The sequence below is a fragment of the Chiloscyllium plagiosum genome, chromosome 16 (genome assembly GCF_004010195.1).
Source record: "Chiloscyllium plagiosum isolate BGI_BamShark_2017 chromosome 16, ASM401019v2, whole genome shotgun sequence".
In the NCBI taxonomy this organism is placed as follows: Eukaryota; Metazoa; Chordata; class Chondrichthyes; order Orectolobiformes; family Hemiscylliidae; genus Chiloscyllium; species Chiloscyllium plagiosum.
The window spans coordinates 57233715-57248603 of record NC_057725.1 but is presented as its reverse complement, the minus strand read 5'-3'; the positions used below and the strand labels follow the sequence as shown (position 1 = coordinate 57248603).

The following is a 14889-nucleotide window of genomic DNA, read 5'->3' as shown; positions in this document are numbered from 1 at the left end:
GAGGCTCAACTGACTTAACCTATCCTCACAAGCTAATCTTTCCAAACCCGGTATCAGAGAGAAAGCGAGGTCTGCAGATGCTGGAGAGTCAGAGTTGAAAAGTGCGGTGCTGGAAAAGCACAGCAGGTCAGGTAGCATCCAAGAAGCAGAATAGTCGATGTTTCGGACATAAGCCCTTCATCAGAAATGTTTGGGGTGGGGGGGTAGTGGGGTGGGGGGGGGGAGAGTTGGTGGTGAGAGATAAATAGGAGGGATACCTAGTATCACCTTAGTGAACCTTCTTTGTATCTCCTCCAATGCCAACATACCTTTGTTAGATAAGAGGCCCAAAACTGTTCATTGAAATAGTACCTTGGATAGTTTTAGCAAGACCTCTCTATTTTTATACTCCATTCTCATTGTCCTAAGGTCAACATTACATGTGCCTCTCTTATTACCTGCTGAATTTGTAGATTAAGTTTAATTGAGATGTACACATGAAGGCCCACCAAATCCCTATGTGCTGTAACTTGTTTTTGTGGACTGGATGGGCTAGATGGCCTGCTTCCACACTGTACGATTCTATGATTCCTGTAGGCTTTCTCTAATGAACAAATAATCAGTTCTTCAGAATGTTATTTCACGGTGGGGGGGGGGGGGGGGTGAAGAGGCAGCAAGGCTGGGGGAGAAAGTCTGCAGAAATTGGACGTGGGGTAGAGTCAACGGGAGCTCAGAGGTTGAGCGGACAGGGGAGAGAGTCTGTTGGGGGTGGGGACGAGATGCTGCAGGGAGGAAGGTTGCTGGGCCAGGGGTGGAGGGTGGGAAAGGCTGTAGGGTGAAGGGGAAAACTCACTGCAAATGGAAGTTCTGAAGAAGGGTTACTAGACTAACAACATTAACTCTGATTTCTCTCCACAGATGCTGCTAGACCTGCTGAATTTCTCCAGCAATTTCTGTTTCTGTTGCAAGTGGAAGGTTGTACATTGTGGGGTGAGAGGCAGAGGCCCTGTGAGAAATAACTTTATCTAAACTCTCTTTCTGCCTGCATATTGGCCAGACTAGGGAAGGGAGGTAGATGTTCTTCCCTTAAGAACATGAAGGAGCCACATGGGTTTTTATGACAATAAGTTTCAAGGTCAGTATTGCTGAAGTTGCTTTCCATTCCAGAATTGTTATTCAAAACCATGTACCCATAGCATTAAGCGGGACTTCTGGATTCATCACTCAGCAACATTATCACTCTCCCATCAGCTCACCCTTAAGATCAACTGGTTTTCTTTAATTAACCCAAGTGACTGTTCATTTTATCCTGAATCATTGTTTCTAAATACTTCCCATAAGTGAGGTTAAAGTGTCTGATCACCTTTACACATATTTTTTTCAACAATGGTGCATGAATTGCAATTCTCTAGCCCCCAGCACCACCCTTCTATCTAAGGAGGATTGGAAAATTATGGCCAGTGACTCTGCAAATTCCACCCACACTCCCCCAACTATGCTTGGATTCATCTCATAAGGTGCTGGTACCTTATCATATTTAAATGCAGTCAACCTTTCCTACGTCTCTCCCATTTCAATTTTAAACCCTTCAACTGTCTGAACTGATAAATATTTCTCCATGACCTGAACAGCATTATCTACCTCAGGTAATTATAGCTTGGAAGTGTTCATCAAAAACCCTAGCTATGTTCTTTTCCCACACACGTAAATCTCTTTCCTCGACCTTCACTATCACAGTCATCCTTCTATCTCCCTTTGACTGTTTATATGTCCTCAGAAGAATTTTGGATTCTCTTTTACATTAGCTGCCAGCCTTATCTCATTCTCACTCTTTGTTTCTTTTATGTGCTTTTTGAATTTCTCTGTCAAGGTTTTATACTAAGCCCTGGTCTCAATTGTATCCAACTGACATCTGTTGTGTACTTATTCTTCTGTTTAATCTTTCCCTGACTTTTCTAACATGCAGGGAACTCTGGTTTCATTTGCCTGAGCTTCCCCCCCTCCTGGGAACATAATTTGACAATGCCCAAATAAATTCTTCTTTAAATAAACCCCATCGTTCATTACAGTTCAGCCTTGTCAACCTTTGCTTTTACTTTATTTAGGTTTCCTTGTTTTTACCTACTTTATTTAGGTTAGATCTATTCTCAGCAAAGATTGATTGATTTCAGATGCAAAATTAACAGATGACATAGCATCAGTAGCTATTTACATTACATATCTACTAGCCTGTGTGTGCTCGACTGTTTCCTCATTTTTATTCCAGAAAGGTCTGGCTCTAATCTTTAGAGTATACCACATAGTCCCCAACGAGCAGAAATAATATCGAACTATTCCATCTGTTTCCCTTAATATCTTGAAAACTTTGATCAACTCACCTTTTAAATGTTAGGGAAGGCAACCCTAGTTTCTGTAATCTCTCCTGGTAATATAACGCTGAGAGACCAGACAGTGTTGCAGGAAATCTACACTGCACTCCCTCCCTAACCAATATATCCTTCCTAGGGTGGAACAGCTCACAGCACTGCATGTGTTGTGTAGTATCTGGTGTCACAGGGTGAGGATAGCGTTAAGCATCCTTGAGGTCTAAGGAACAGAGTAATCCATGTTACCATGTGGAAACACTGAGTAGTCATAGGGTGTGGGAGAGGGGCCAGGGTGTGAGGATGGGGGTACGGTGGTGTGAGGTGATGATGGATATCAAACAGAAAGTCTTCAAGAATCTCCCTTGTGCCGACACGTTCAGAGTTGGTTGGCTTATGAGAACATGGTGTTTCCTTTATCCTTCTTTCAGCCACAGAAAGAAGAAACAGAACAGAGAAAATAATTTAATAAAGAGTGAAATGAACAAGACAAAAGGGTGCAATGCTTAATACTGAAGGCTAACAGCATATTCAGCAATCGTTTCTGTTCTGTGTGCTTAAAAAGCATTAGTTAAAATACAGAGAGAAAAGAAAAGCTTAGACTGCTTTCTTATCCTGTAATCAAATAACTTCACACGAGGGATGGAAGCAACTCTAGTGTTGGTGAAAAGTTACTGGAATGTGTTAGTGGAAAATGATATAGGTGCTGAAGTTGAAGAGTCAAGGTCGTTGGCAGAAAGAGGAATAAATTACATTCAGCCGGGCCAAATTACAGCAGTCTCTGTTCTTTGCAGTCTACCCTTCCTCAATGAGACGTCGACCTCATTGTGGAGCCCAGAGAATAGAGGGCGTAGCTTGCAGTCATCACAGAAGAGAACTACCCCTGCCAAAATATTATTAGGTGGTCTCAAAGAAACAAAGAGAAACTCCTTTTACTCTTTCCCCTTCCGCCATTGAGGACTCACCTGAAATTTCTTCTTTGCTACGAAATACTGCATCCTGCGAATTACCTTGATGGTAACCCTGTGGGACTCCCTCAACCTGCAAACAGAACAGGATTGTTTTAGAATGAAACAGGAAAAAGTGAAGAAAAACAATGAACTTTCATTACTCTCTGAGCCTGACTTAAAAGATTTCTTTTGCTCCTTTTTAATCTATTAATATATTCCTTCTAGGGAGGACTAGCGACAGTGTGGCAGCAATTTGGACCAGAAGCTTCGGTTTGTGGTTCCAAACCGGGCCATGGACGGTGTGATCTTAATATGGTTAAACCACTTAATGAACGGCCTGTAAATCCCTCCAATACTCTCGATGACAGTTGGGAATAATGGGAGAGTTATCTTGGTCATCCTAGAGAAGGAAATGAAAAACCGTAGCAATGTTTTGCCCATAAACATAGACAACATAGCGGAACTTCATGGCCTAAACCTCAGAAACCAATAACCAGGTTAAAAGGCAGACAGTATATGTCTTATTTTGCACCTTTGTGCTGATTGAATAGTGTCTTTGCTGTTGTCACACTAACCTTAACTGTTTCGATCCCCTTCTCCCTCTTTACTTAACAATGCTGATTTGTTGTTGGAATATTATATCATGGGCATCACTCACACCATGTCATTCAAGTGTCTAACTTTCACATTTTAGTCCAGATGTGTCTTAGATGGGCTTCCACAATCGGGACAATATTAATCTTGAACCTCACAAGCTAGCCCATGTCTGTCTTCTCTTCACATTCTTACATTATCCTGCAGGAATAATAATGAATAAGGGAGACTCTGGAAAGCTGAGGTATATGTAGCACTATAGCTCATAGATGAACCAGACTGGACACCAAATCCAGGCTCTTCCTGATTTGGACTGTTTAGCCTTCTCGATCGAAAGGGTCACTGAGACAGCAGTGAATCCTTTATGGTTATCATTTCCCCAGGATTGCCATGGCTTAGAGTCACATAGAGTCATATAGAGTCATAGAGATGTACAGCACAGAAACAGACCCTTTGGTCCAACTTGTCCACCCATCCAGATGCCTCTTAAATATTGCAATTGTACCAGCCTCCACCATTTCCTCTGGCAGCTTATTTCATACACATACCACCTTCTGTGTGAAAAAGTTGCCTCTTAGGTCTCTTTTATATCTTTCCCCTCTCATCCTAAACCTATGCCCTCTAGTTCTGGACTCCCCCATTCCAGGGAAAAGACTTTGTCTATTTATCCTATCCATGCCCCTATGATTTTATAAACCTCTATAAAGTCCCCCCTCAGCCTCCGACTTAGGAATTAAATATTAACTTCTTAAACTGCAGCTACCAGGAACACAGATACAAAAAAATCAAATGGGAACTGTGTTTTTTTTTATTTTCTTTGAGCATATTCAGTAATCAGTTACAAAACATTCAAAATTGGGGTTAAAAACTATTTGACTGGGCAAAGTGGTTGTAGATGAGATGTCCCATGAAGAAATCTTGAGGAAGAAGGCCAACTAAAGTTCACACCTACATGTTCTAAATCCAAAGTTATGGAAATGGGGAAATTAGCTCAGATTGTCCAATTCACACCAACTGTTACAAGGTAGCTTGTTTTCAATCAACAAAACACGACAAAACTTTAATAATTGTAAAGATAACTAATGTTAAAGAAACAAATTTATTAATAAAAATGTTGTACTGATTTTCTTCCTGCCGATAGAATATCCATTTTGGAATTAAGAACTAGAATTGGGGTGGTACGGTGGCTTTGTGGTTAGCACTGCTGCCTCACAGTGCAAGGAACCCGGATTTGATTCCAGCCTCGGGCGACTGTGTGGAGTTTGCACATTCTCCCTGTTTCTGCGTGGATTTCCTCCAGGTGCTCTAGTTTCCTCCCACAGTCCAAAGATGTACAGGTTAGGTGAATTGGCCACAGTGTTCAGGGATGTATAGGTTAAGTACATTCGTCAGGTGTGAATATAGGATAGGGGAATGGGTCTGGGTGGGTTACTCTTCGGCAGGTCGGTGTGGACTTGTTGGGCTGAAGGGCCTGTTTCTGCACTGTAAGGATTCTATGATTCTAATTTCCAAGTTATCCCATTGCACAATTGTCATAATAGCCCAGAAAAAATCCAGACGTAAAGCAATGTGTTTTGACTCTTAACTGCCTTCTGGCCAATTAGGGATGGATAAGAAATGTTGGCCTAGCCAGTGTTACCAACATCCCATGAACAATTTTAACATGTCTGCCATGCCACTCTCTCAACTACTGATTTGGTGCGAACCCCCTCACCTACCTTTCACCCTTTCCCCTCATCCATGTGCTGCTCTACTTACTTACCTGGCACTCTATTCCCTCGTCCACACTTGCTACCATAACCCTTTCCATAGAAACATAGAAAATAGAAGCCACTTGGCCTTTAAGCCTGCTTCATCATTTAGTATGATTGTGGCTGATCATCCAACTCTGTATCGTACTCCCATTTTCTTTGACCCCTTTAGTCCCAAGACCCCTATGTCTAGCTCCTTTTTGAAAACATTCAATGTTTTGTCCCCAACCACTTTCTGTGGCAGAGAATTCCACAGGCTCACCACTCTCTGGGTGAAGAAATTTCTCCTCATCTCAGTCTTAAATGGCCTCCCCAATATCGTAAGACTGTGTCCCCTGGCTCTGGACTCTCTGGTCATTGGGAACACTCATGTGGCCCCTCACACCCCTTTGATTTCCACCTTCCACCTTAACCTGTCAGTCCACCCTTTTAACCATCTGCCTTCCTTAACCCATTGACTACCTGGCATCCTAACGCCTCACCCATTCACCTTCCACCTTTAGCCCCTAACCTTGTACACTATCCCCGAACCACCTGCCATCCTGCCTCCACACACACCCGGCATCCTCGCCCGGTTGGCTTCCCACTCCAATCATTCAGCTAGCACCTATCTGTCTCCCTACTCTCGACTCACCTGTCACCAACCCTGTCACCTTTCTGGCATTCTCTCCCATTACCCACCTGGCACCCTATTCTGTCACTCACCTGCCATCCTAACCTGTCACCCATTTACCTTAAATGCCTCTTTCAATAGGTTTCAAAGTTGGGACCTTTAAATTTTTTACTTACTGGGAATATAGCAGATGTTGTAATAAATTAAAGGAATGAATCTTAGCCTCCTACACCATCCTAGGCTGAGTGGATTCCGAACATTGTTTTCTGCAATGCAGGCATCTTGATATAGAAATCACTAATGGGTAAGTGGACAATCTTATATAGGGTTACTGTCGATCAGATATGGATCTACATTGCAGTGGATTACTTCATACAACAGATACATAAACCACAACGCTTTATTGAAGGAGCTAGAAAAATCGATTCCACAGCTGAAATTTTAGCAATTCATTCAATTAAAAAGTTCTCTGGCCAAATCTATGTCCCAGCTCCTTTAACTAGTGGCAGTCAAAGCCATTGCTGCAGAGAGTTTAAAAACAAATAGGATGTGAGCATATTGTGCAGTTTTGTTTTTGCAAATCGGTGTTTTTTCTTTTAACCTTCCCAAATTTACCGCACTATCTTTTCACTGACGTTTCCATAAAACAAGTCAAACTGCCTTAAAGCCTCAAGGGGAAAAAAAAACGCCGTGTGTTTGCAAAGCAAGCGATTGTATCTTCTGTGGAAAGGCAACTGCAGACTGAAACCGCGAACTTCGGGCTTGTTTTGCAGTTCATGAACAACTGCTGGCATGGGAAACTCGATAGTCCCTCGGAGTTCTCACTGCTGCTGAGACAGTTGGATTAATTACAGAAATATCCAAATGCTGGTAATAAATAGTCAAAGCCAAACACTGGGTAACTTAAAACGTTATTACACTGAAAACAACAGTGTTATGTCTGACACAACACTGGGACTAATTTCTTTTCTTTCTCTCCTGAGTTCGTGCTTTTAGTAACAGCGTTTGCTTGGCTAGAAATAGAACCGGGAAAGAAAGCATGAATGAGAGCGAGCACAAAGCAGGAATGCCGCGAAGGATGTGGAGAGACAGAAAAAAAGAAAAAAAATGGAGAATGCCAGAAAAGTACCAAGCAGGCAGGCAAGTGAAATGGTCACAGAAACAGGAGATGATGATAAGAAGAGTACTGAAGCATAACAAAACGCATTGACAAGAGAGGGTAAGAGGCAGAGCCAGACACAAAGACAAATAAGGAAAGTGACTTGGAAACATAGATATGCTGTGACAAGGAAACACATACAGAAAAACAGACAGAGACACACTGAGACCTGAAATCGACAGAAACACAGAGACGGGGGAAGCACAGAAACAGAACAAAAGAGGGAAAGGGAACACAATCTTGAAGCAGGGTGGCAGGTATGGAGAGCAAGTGGTGAAAGAGAGACCAAGGCAGATCAATCATAAGATACAGAGAAAGTGAAGCAGATTAAGCCACAAAATGTGAAGCAGAGGAAATGACACATGCAGAGGTAGAGAATAAAGAGTAAAGACACAAGAGCTGGACCAAAGCCAAATCCCTCTTCTGATCAAATTTGTTCTCATTCTTTTTTGCAGCCACCTTCTTTTTGAATTCAAACACGGTTTAATGTTATTTTTTCCAAAACTCAGTTTCCTCTGCCAGATTGCACACGACTCATCAGCCTCCCTGAACTTTCTAACTGCAGGCATCATTTAGACAGACTATAGCTTGATCTGCATTATGTCATCCCATAAGGCATTGTATGGCAGGACCCACTGACCGCAAAGCAGAAAACTAATATCATATTGTCAATAAAGGCTAACATGAACATGTAATCAGTGAACACAAAACTGCTCCATTTACAAATCTGGAGTCTTCAGTTTCTATTGAGGGCAAAACCAAAGTCATAAACACAATGCATATCAGTTTTCCCACTGAACAGCCCTTAATAGGGTAGATCTGTCCAGTCACACCAACCTTGTCTTAGTTTTTGAGTAACAGCACATGCTCCCTATAAAAGCCACACTACAGGCAATCGTATTGCAAAAGCCTAGTGAGCTCTTAATCCCAGTTACATGATTCCAGAAAGCCTTGGTAATCCATCATTTAAAGGGGTACCATCTTTCTGCCAAAACTTGCTGTGAGAGATGAAGTATTAGATTGTCCTTCATGCTGTGAAAATTGATGGTCACACTGATAATTTTGATAATGATTAATATTGCAGCTTTTGCACAAAGAAAAATGAAAGAAAACCTAGTCATTTCAATTGTCTTCCTATAAAATGAAGATAAAGAGCTGTGTACAGTTTTGAACTTTACTATCTGGCTGATAATACCAGTAGCATAATTATCTATAATAATAATCTTCGAAATCCACAATTTTTGTGATGGCTCAGTGGTTAGCACTGCTGCCTCCCAGCGCCAAGGTTTGATTCCTGCCTCAGGTGACTGTCTGTGTGGAGTTTGCACATTCTCCGTGTCTGTGTGAATTGCCCCCAGGAGATCTTGTTTCCTCCCTCAGTCCAAAGATATGCAGGTTAGGTGGATTAGCCATGGGAAATGCAGGGTTTCAGGGATTGAATAGGGGGTTGGGTCTGTGTGGGATGCTCTTCGGAGGGTCGGTGTGGACTTGATGGGCTGAATGACCTGCTTCCACACTGTAGGGATTCTTTCATTCCTGTCTGGAAGGACAAGGGCCAGTAGGGATGGGCAATAAATGCTGTCCCAGCCGGACATGTCCAGATATGAATGAATAACAATTTGAAAAGTGGCAGAACAGAATTGCAAAATTCTGGTTTTTAGAGTCTTTGTTCTTTTGGATGCATTCATTAGTAGAAGAGCATACTGCTCTGTCATTGTACTGCCCAGGAATTGAAATTCATTATTGTCGATTCCCAGCAATCAATACCCTCATTGTTATGCTTAGAAATAAGTGTAATTATCAATCTTTCCATGGATTGTTGGTCTCAGAAAATACATAAATGCACTTCTCACATTGTGCCTGGCAATCCAATCAGAATAGTAAACAGGTAAATGAGTCCACCAACTAATGTTCCATTTGGCGACTTGGGGGAGTCTTCCCGCCAATGTGTTACTTTAGGTAACAAGATGTTCTTTTACCAAATCCAAATACAAAATTCAAGGATATGGCAATAAGCTAAATATTCTAAGGCTTCCTAACATGTTCAGTTAATATTTCTGACTGATTAAGAAACACATTTACTGACAAGGAATTTCTGTTACATTCTTGAGTTTGGTTTTGGAGTTATATCGATTCAAGGTTAATGAAGAACTGACCAGGGTTCCTTTGCCGTTTGACTGGGATGCTACTGTCCCAGTAAAATTAATAGTTAATTCTGGGAATCTGAAAATAAAAGCCCCGAAGACAAGCAAAAGACAAAATAAGTTCCAGGTACCAAAAAAAGTCAGATTGAAACGTTAATTCTGTTTTTCTCTCTCCACAGATGCTGCCGGATTTGCTGAGTTTCTCTAGCCATTTATACTTTTATTTCAGAACTTCAGCATCCACTGTATTATGCTTTTACCAAAATACAAAATAGGCCAGTTAACCTCTGTACAGAGAAAAGACAATGGAATGCACCAGTTGTAGATCGGTTCTGACAATTGGATTATGAAATGCTAGCCGGTCTTACAGATATTAACTGAATTGCATATCTCTAAGTTTCAACTTGCTTTTCATGTCATTACAAAGAACAAGGAAGGTCCAAGTCTGTGACTGATGGTAGCTGGTTATGTTATGGGGTGACGGTGAGCGGAAGGGCACCACTATTGATCTTGATGCTCACCGCAATGCTAAGGGTACAAATTGGTCAAGGTTGTCTGGCAGATTGTAATCCAGTTTAACATGTTGGAGACTGAGAGAACATTAGCTAAGGACATGGGACTACTCTTAGCTGCAGTACGCCTATAGTCACTGACTGTGCTCATTATCGCCAATTATCACATATTCGTGACTTCACTTGAATAAGTTGGGGAAGGGGAACATTCACAGAGTGCAGTCAGCACCTATGAGGCCCATTTAAAATACTGCCTTCAGGAGTGGGAACCAACCATTGGGATTCATGTGAGTTGTAGCTCATTTAGAAACAGTTCTCCATCTGACGTATAGTATCATTAAATACAATGCAGAAAGAGACCATTTGGCCCATTGAGTCCAGATCAATCCTCAAAGGGGGATCCCACCCATATCCAGCAGCCTACCCTCTCCCTGTAACCCTGCATTTCTCATAGTTACTCTGCCTCGCCTCAACATCCCTGGACACTATGGGACAATTTGGCATGGCCAATCCACCTAACCTGCATATCTTTGGAGTGTGGGACGAAATCAGAACACCAGGAGGAAACCCACGCAGGCACAGGGAGAATGTGCAAACTCCACGCAGACAGTTGCCTGAGGGTGGAATCAAACCTGGGTCCCTGGTGCTGTGATGCAGCAGTGCTAACTACTGACTTTTTTTTAGGTCTGCCTCAGATTTCTATAACAATTAATGATTCCCTATAATACAAACTGACTATGTTTCAAAAAGTGAACCTTGACATTGTACATATAAATGTTCACATCCAACATTTCTACTCAGAATAATTCCTCTGGTTAATTCAATGTTGAGATACAACTGCTGATCTGAAATGCAGACAGCAGAAAGCTGGCCAGGACTAGTGCGTGTATATACACAGAGATATAGTTGCCTTATAATGGATGTATTTCATAATACACCTCCACCTGAGTGCAAAGCATAAAATTATCATTACAGTTGATGTGAAAACATATCAAGGAGCTCTATGTTAGTATTGATTTTTAACTGCAGTCCACACCCTAGTCCCACTGGACTGCAATTGGATCCAGATTCATTGAACCATTTGGATTTTCAGCACATTTAGCCACCCTTCCTAATTTCTGTTACATTCTTGAGCTTGGTTTTGACATTTTTGAAATATACTCTGTTAATTCACTTTGTTCACTCTCTTAATAAACAGGCTATTCCGTCTCCCCTACAGGATAGAGAAGCTGTTCTAAAAGATCAACCATATATTGAGGGGTGGGGGTGGGGGGGGGGGGGGGGTTCTTCAGTTTACACCTGGAATCTCGGAACTGCAGGGAAACACTTGAATCCAAGTTTCCCTGAAGCCACATATTGTGAACACTGCCACCTGTTGAAACTAAGCAGTCTGCAGGACAATGAATATTGTATTACGTTAAATACAAAAGAGCTTACTTCAAAGAGAGCACCACCACCTCCCCCCGCCTCTCCACCGCCACCACTTCCTCCCATGATCAAAGTAAATCATAAACTTAACCCCTTGCCACTTGCAGGAATAAAACATTTCTAAGAAAGCAATTTTGGTTTTTGATCGTTCCCTTCTGAGCGGGGTGTAAATCAGAGAAAATGAATACTTTTTAAAAGTCGTCCAAGCATAGTTTTCTCCTTACCTAACTACAGTGGGAATGTAGGTGTGTGAATTAAGCATGGAAAGCTACTTTATAAAGATATTAACTTTAGGTATATGTTAGCTGTGCTGTATTAGCAGCACCTTCATATTTGACTTAAGTAGTTTTGGGTTAAATCCAACTTCTTACATTCGGCTGCCATGTATTGAAAGAAGGTGGCATGATTATAAATACTATATATTTGGATGAGACACAAAACTGAATCTCTGATTACTTCTCAAGTGGATGCAATAGACTCTATGGTACTACTTTCAAGTATAGGGATGTGTCCTGGTCAATATCTAACCATAGAATCCCTACAGTGTGGAAACAGACCATTTGGCCCAACAAGTCCATACCAACCCTCTGAAGAGTAACCCACCCAGACCCTACCCTGTTGCTCCACATGTACCCCTGACTAATCCACCTAATCTACACATCCCTCAACACTATGGGCAATTTAGCATGGCCAATTCACCTAACCCGCACATCCCTCAGCTAACATCTTTGCAACTGCATACAGGTAATTCTCCTATAATGCCGCAGTTGCTTTCCAGCGAAACCTTGCTTAATAGAAAAGCACTTAATGGGGCCTATGGGAAAAGTGGGGTTGGGGCAGACCAGTAAAAAGTATCATTCATGATCGCTCAAAAATCATCCAAAAGTCTATTACAAAGTACAGCACAGCCTGAATGAAAGTTGAAGTCATATTTATTAATGAAACAAAAGTAAAGTTAACACAGTGTATTTAAACAATGTAAGAAAGCTGCTCTCTGTACAATACCTCTCACAGAATGCTGCTCTGTTGGCAGCTGACATCGACGCCTATGTGGAACAGCATGAAGACTGGCACTGTCATCGTGCACATGCAGAACGGCGCAGAGACTCTGGCGCAGACATCAGTGCATGCGCAGAACAAAGCAAGCGATCCGATCCCCATTGGAATCATGTTATTGCGAACAGGGTTAAGTGTTCTCGAAAATACCGTTCCCTAATTCTTCAACGATGTTATAGCCAAATCGCACAGCCAAAACGTGCATTATCCCAGAACTACCTGTACCTTGTCTTCATTACATTGCTCTTTGTGGGTCCTTGCTGCACACAAATTAGTTGCCCTGTTGTGTACATTATATAGTGACAGCGAAGGTACTCAGTTACGTGCAAAGCACAATGGGATACTCATTGGTTACTATGCAAACCCAAACCCTTTTCTTTCAATAAATTAATTGGCAGAAAATATATTCTCCCTCTTCTGGGAAAGGGATTCAAATAAGTACTGAGATGTGGCTATGCATAACACTAATGATGCACTAGCTGCTATCTCTCAGCACTTTGAAATTATGTAACAATTGGTCAAACTTATATGAGGAAAACTAACTTGACTTTTCTGAAGGAGCTGTACCCTCAAAATTGTAAAAGTGACTGTTGTAGATATTATAATAAGCCACAGGCAGCACCATTAAAAGAAAAGTAATTATAAACTTGCTGCAACATAAACTGACTTGACTATTTCCCTCTCTTCAAACCGCACCACCCCCAGTTCCCCTGCTAAAACTCGCCATAAAATTGGTCTGAGCATCACTTTAACACAAATCCCAAACCACAAGCCATTTCTATGGACTGCTGAAACATGTAAGACTTCCATCTTTACCACTTCAAATGTCACCCTCTTAAGGGCTGGGGTATGGAGAGGTGGAAACAAACAAAGGGAATGACATATACCCTATTCGTTCTTTGAGTGGAGCCCGGTTTGACATGATACTGTAACGCACGGCTCCCAACTGGCCAGCCAAGCAGACTAAAACACTCAAACCTCTGACCTCTCATTTACTTAACTCCAGTGTTGCCATGTCAACAGTAAGATCAGTGAAAGAAAACATTAAAACGAAAAGTGACGCATCTCACATCCCATAAAGCTGACTGGCAGTGGTTAAAAATACCCCCGTCCAGATATTCCAGAGAAACAACATTCCTGCTTTTTAATGTCCCTTTCCAGGGAGGCCTTTGTACTCATTATTTTAACAATTTGTGACTTGGTTTTTAAAAATCAACTGCGAAATATAAATTGACAGGGGCGGATATAACAAAATAAACACAGTAATATTTTGTTTAGTCAGAGTAAGAACCTAAAGGTTACTTAAATAGCAAATTGGAAGAAAAACATTCAGACTTCATTTCCTTCACCTTTTATAAATTAAGTAGTCCAAAAGGGCTCACAGGAACAATGAATGACATTTGGAGACATACATTTAGCTTTAAAATGGTCCAGTTGAGAAGTTTGCTTTCAGGACACTCACTGAGGCGAATTGTCAATGGGACATGCTTAGTTAATAGGTGTAACTTAGGTACTAATGGTTGACAGAGTAAGCAGTGGTCTATTTAGTCTGATCTCCCAGCACTTTGTGGCATATTCTGTTCAAACTTTCTACTGATGCCAAAACTACCCATCTGTACATCATGTACAGATAGGCAAGGGTATCCTTCAGTGCTGTAAAATTTTCTATGTTTCCTTATGTTAACTAAATTTAACAAATTTAAGCCCCATGATGTCATTTAGATTTCCACACAATTTCCTGATGGTAGGACATAAATAACGTGACTTCTAAAGCGTGCTGTTCATGGAAGAGCAATTAAAGTGGCCTACAGTAAGATTAATAAAAACACCTTGAGCTAATTCTCAAGCCGTTTTTGTTTCTATTAGGTGGTTGTGGAATAGTCATGCCAATGTTTTGACATTCCCACTTTTTCTACTTGTTAGGCCAACAGGTTTCCCATTGGAAACCACAATTACTTATTTTTGGTGGAAGAGGAGAAACTCCAGGATGTTAGGCTATGCCCAGGGAGATTTGGTCCGACTATTCCACTGGTCTCTACCCAACAACTTGGAAATTTGCCCAGGGATGTGTTGTCCATAAAAGCAGGTCAAATCCATCAAAGCAAATTACTGCCTTGTCAGTCTACTTTCAATCAGTAGCAGAGTGATGGGAGGGATCATTGAACTTATTCACCTTTATTTCAAAGGAAATAGCGTGTAAAACAGGGAGGTGGTGCTAAATCAATGGAATCCACTCGTCGGACCACATCTAAAATACTGTGAACTGTTTTGATCCCCTCACCCAGGATAGATTGGCCTTGCAGGCGATCCAAAAAAGGTTCACTAAGTTGATCCCAGGTA

General features: G+C 41.5%; 1 protein-coding gene across 6 annotated transcripts in view; it reads right to left on the bottom strand.

The window, feature by feature from the left end:
• LOC122557942 (potassium voltage-gated channel subfamily KQT member 1) overlaps positions 1 to 14889 on the bottom strand; it is a 682968-nt gene that overhangs the window by 198171 nt on the left and 469908 nt on the right. For all 6 annotated transcript variants that reach the window (XM_043706183.1, XM_043706180.1, XM_043706184.1 and 3 more), the window contains one exon: positions 3308 to 3383. In XM_043706183.1, the coding sequence (XP_043562118.1) occupies positions 3308 to 3383 (76 nt within the window). The remainder of the gene's footprint in view (positions 1 to 3307; positions 3384 to 14889) is intronic.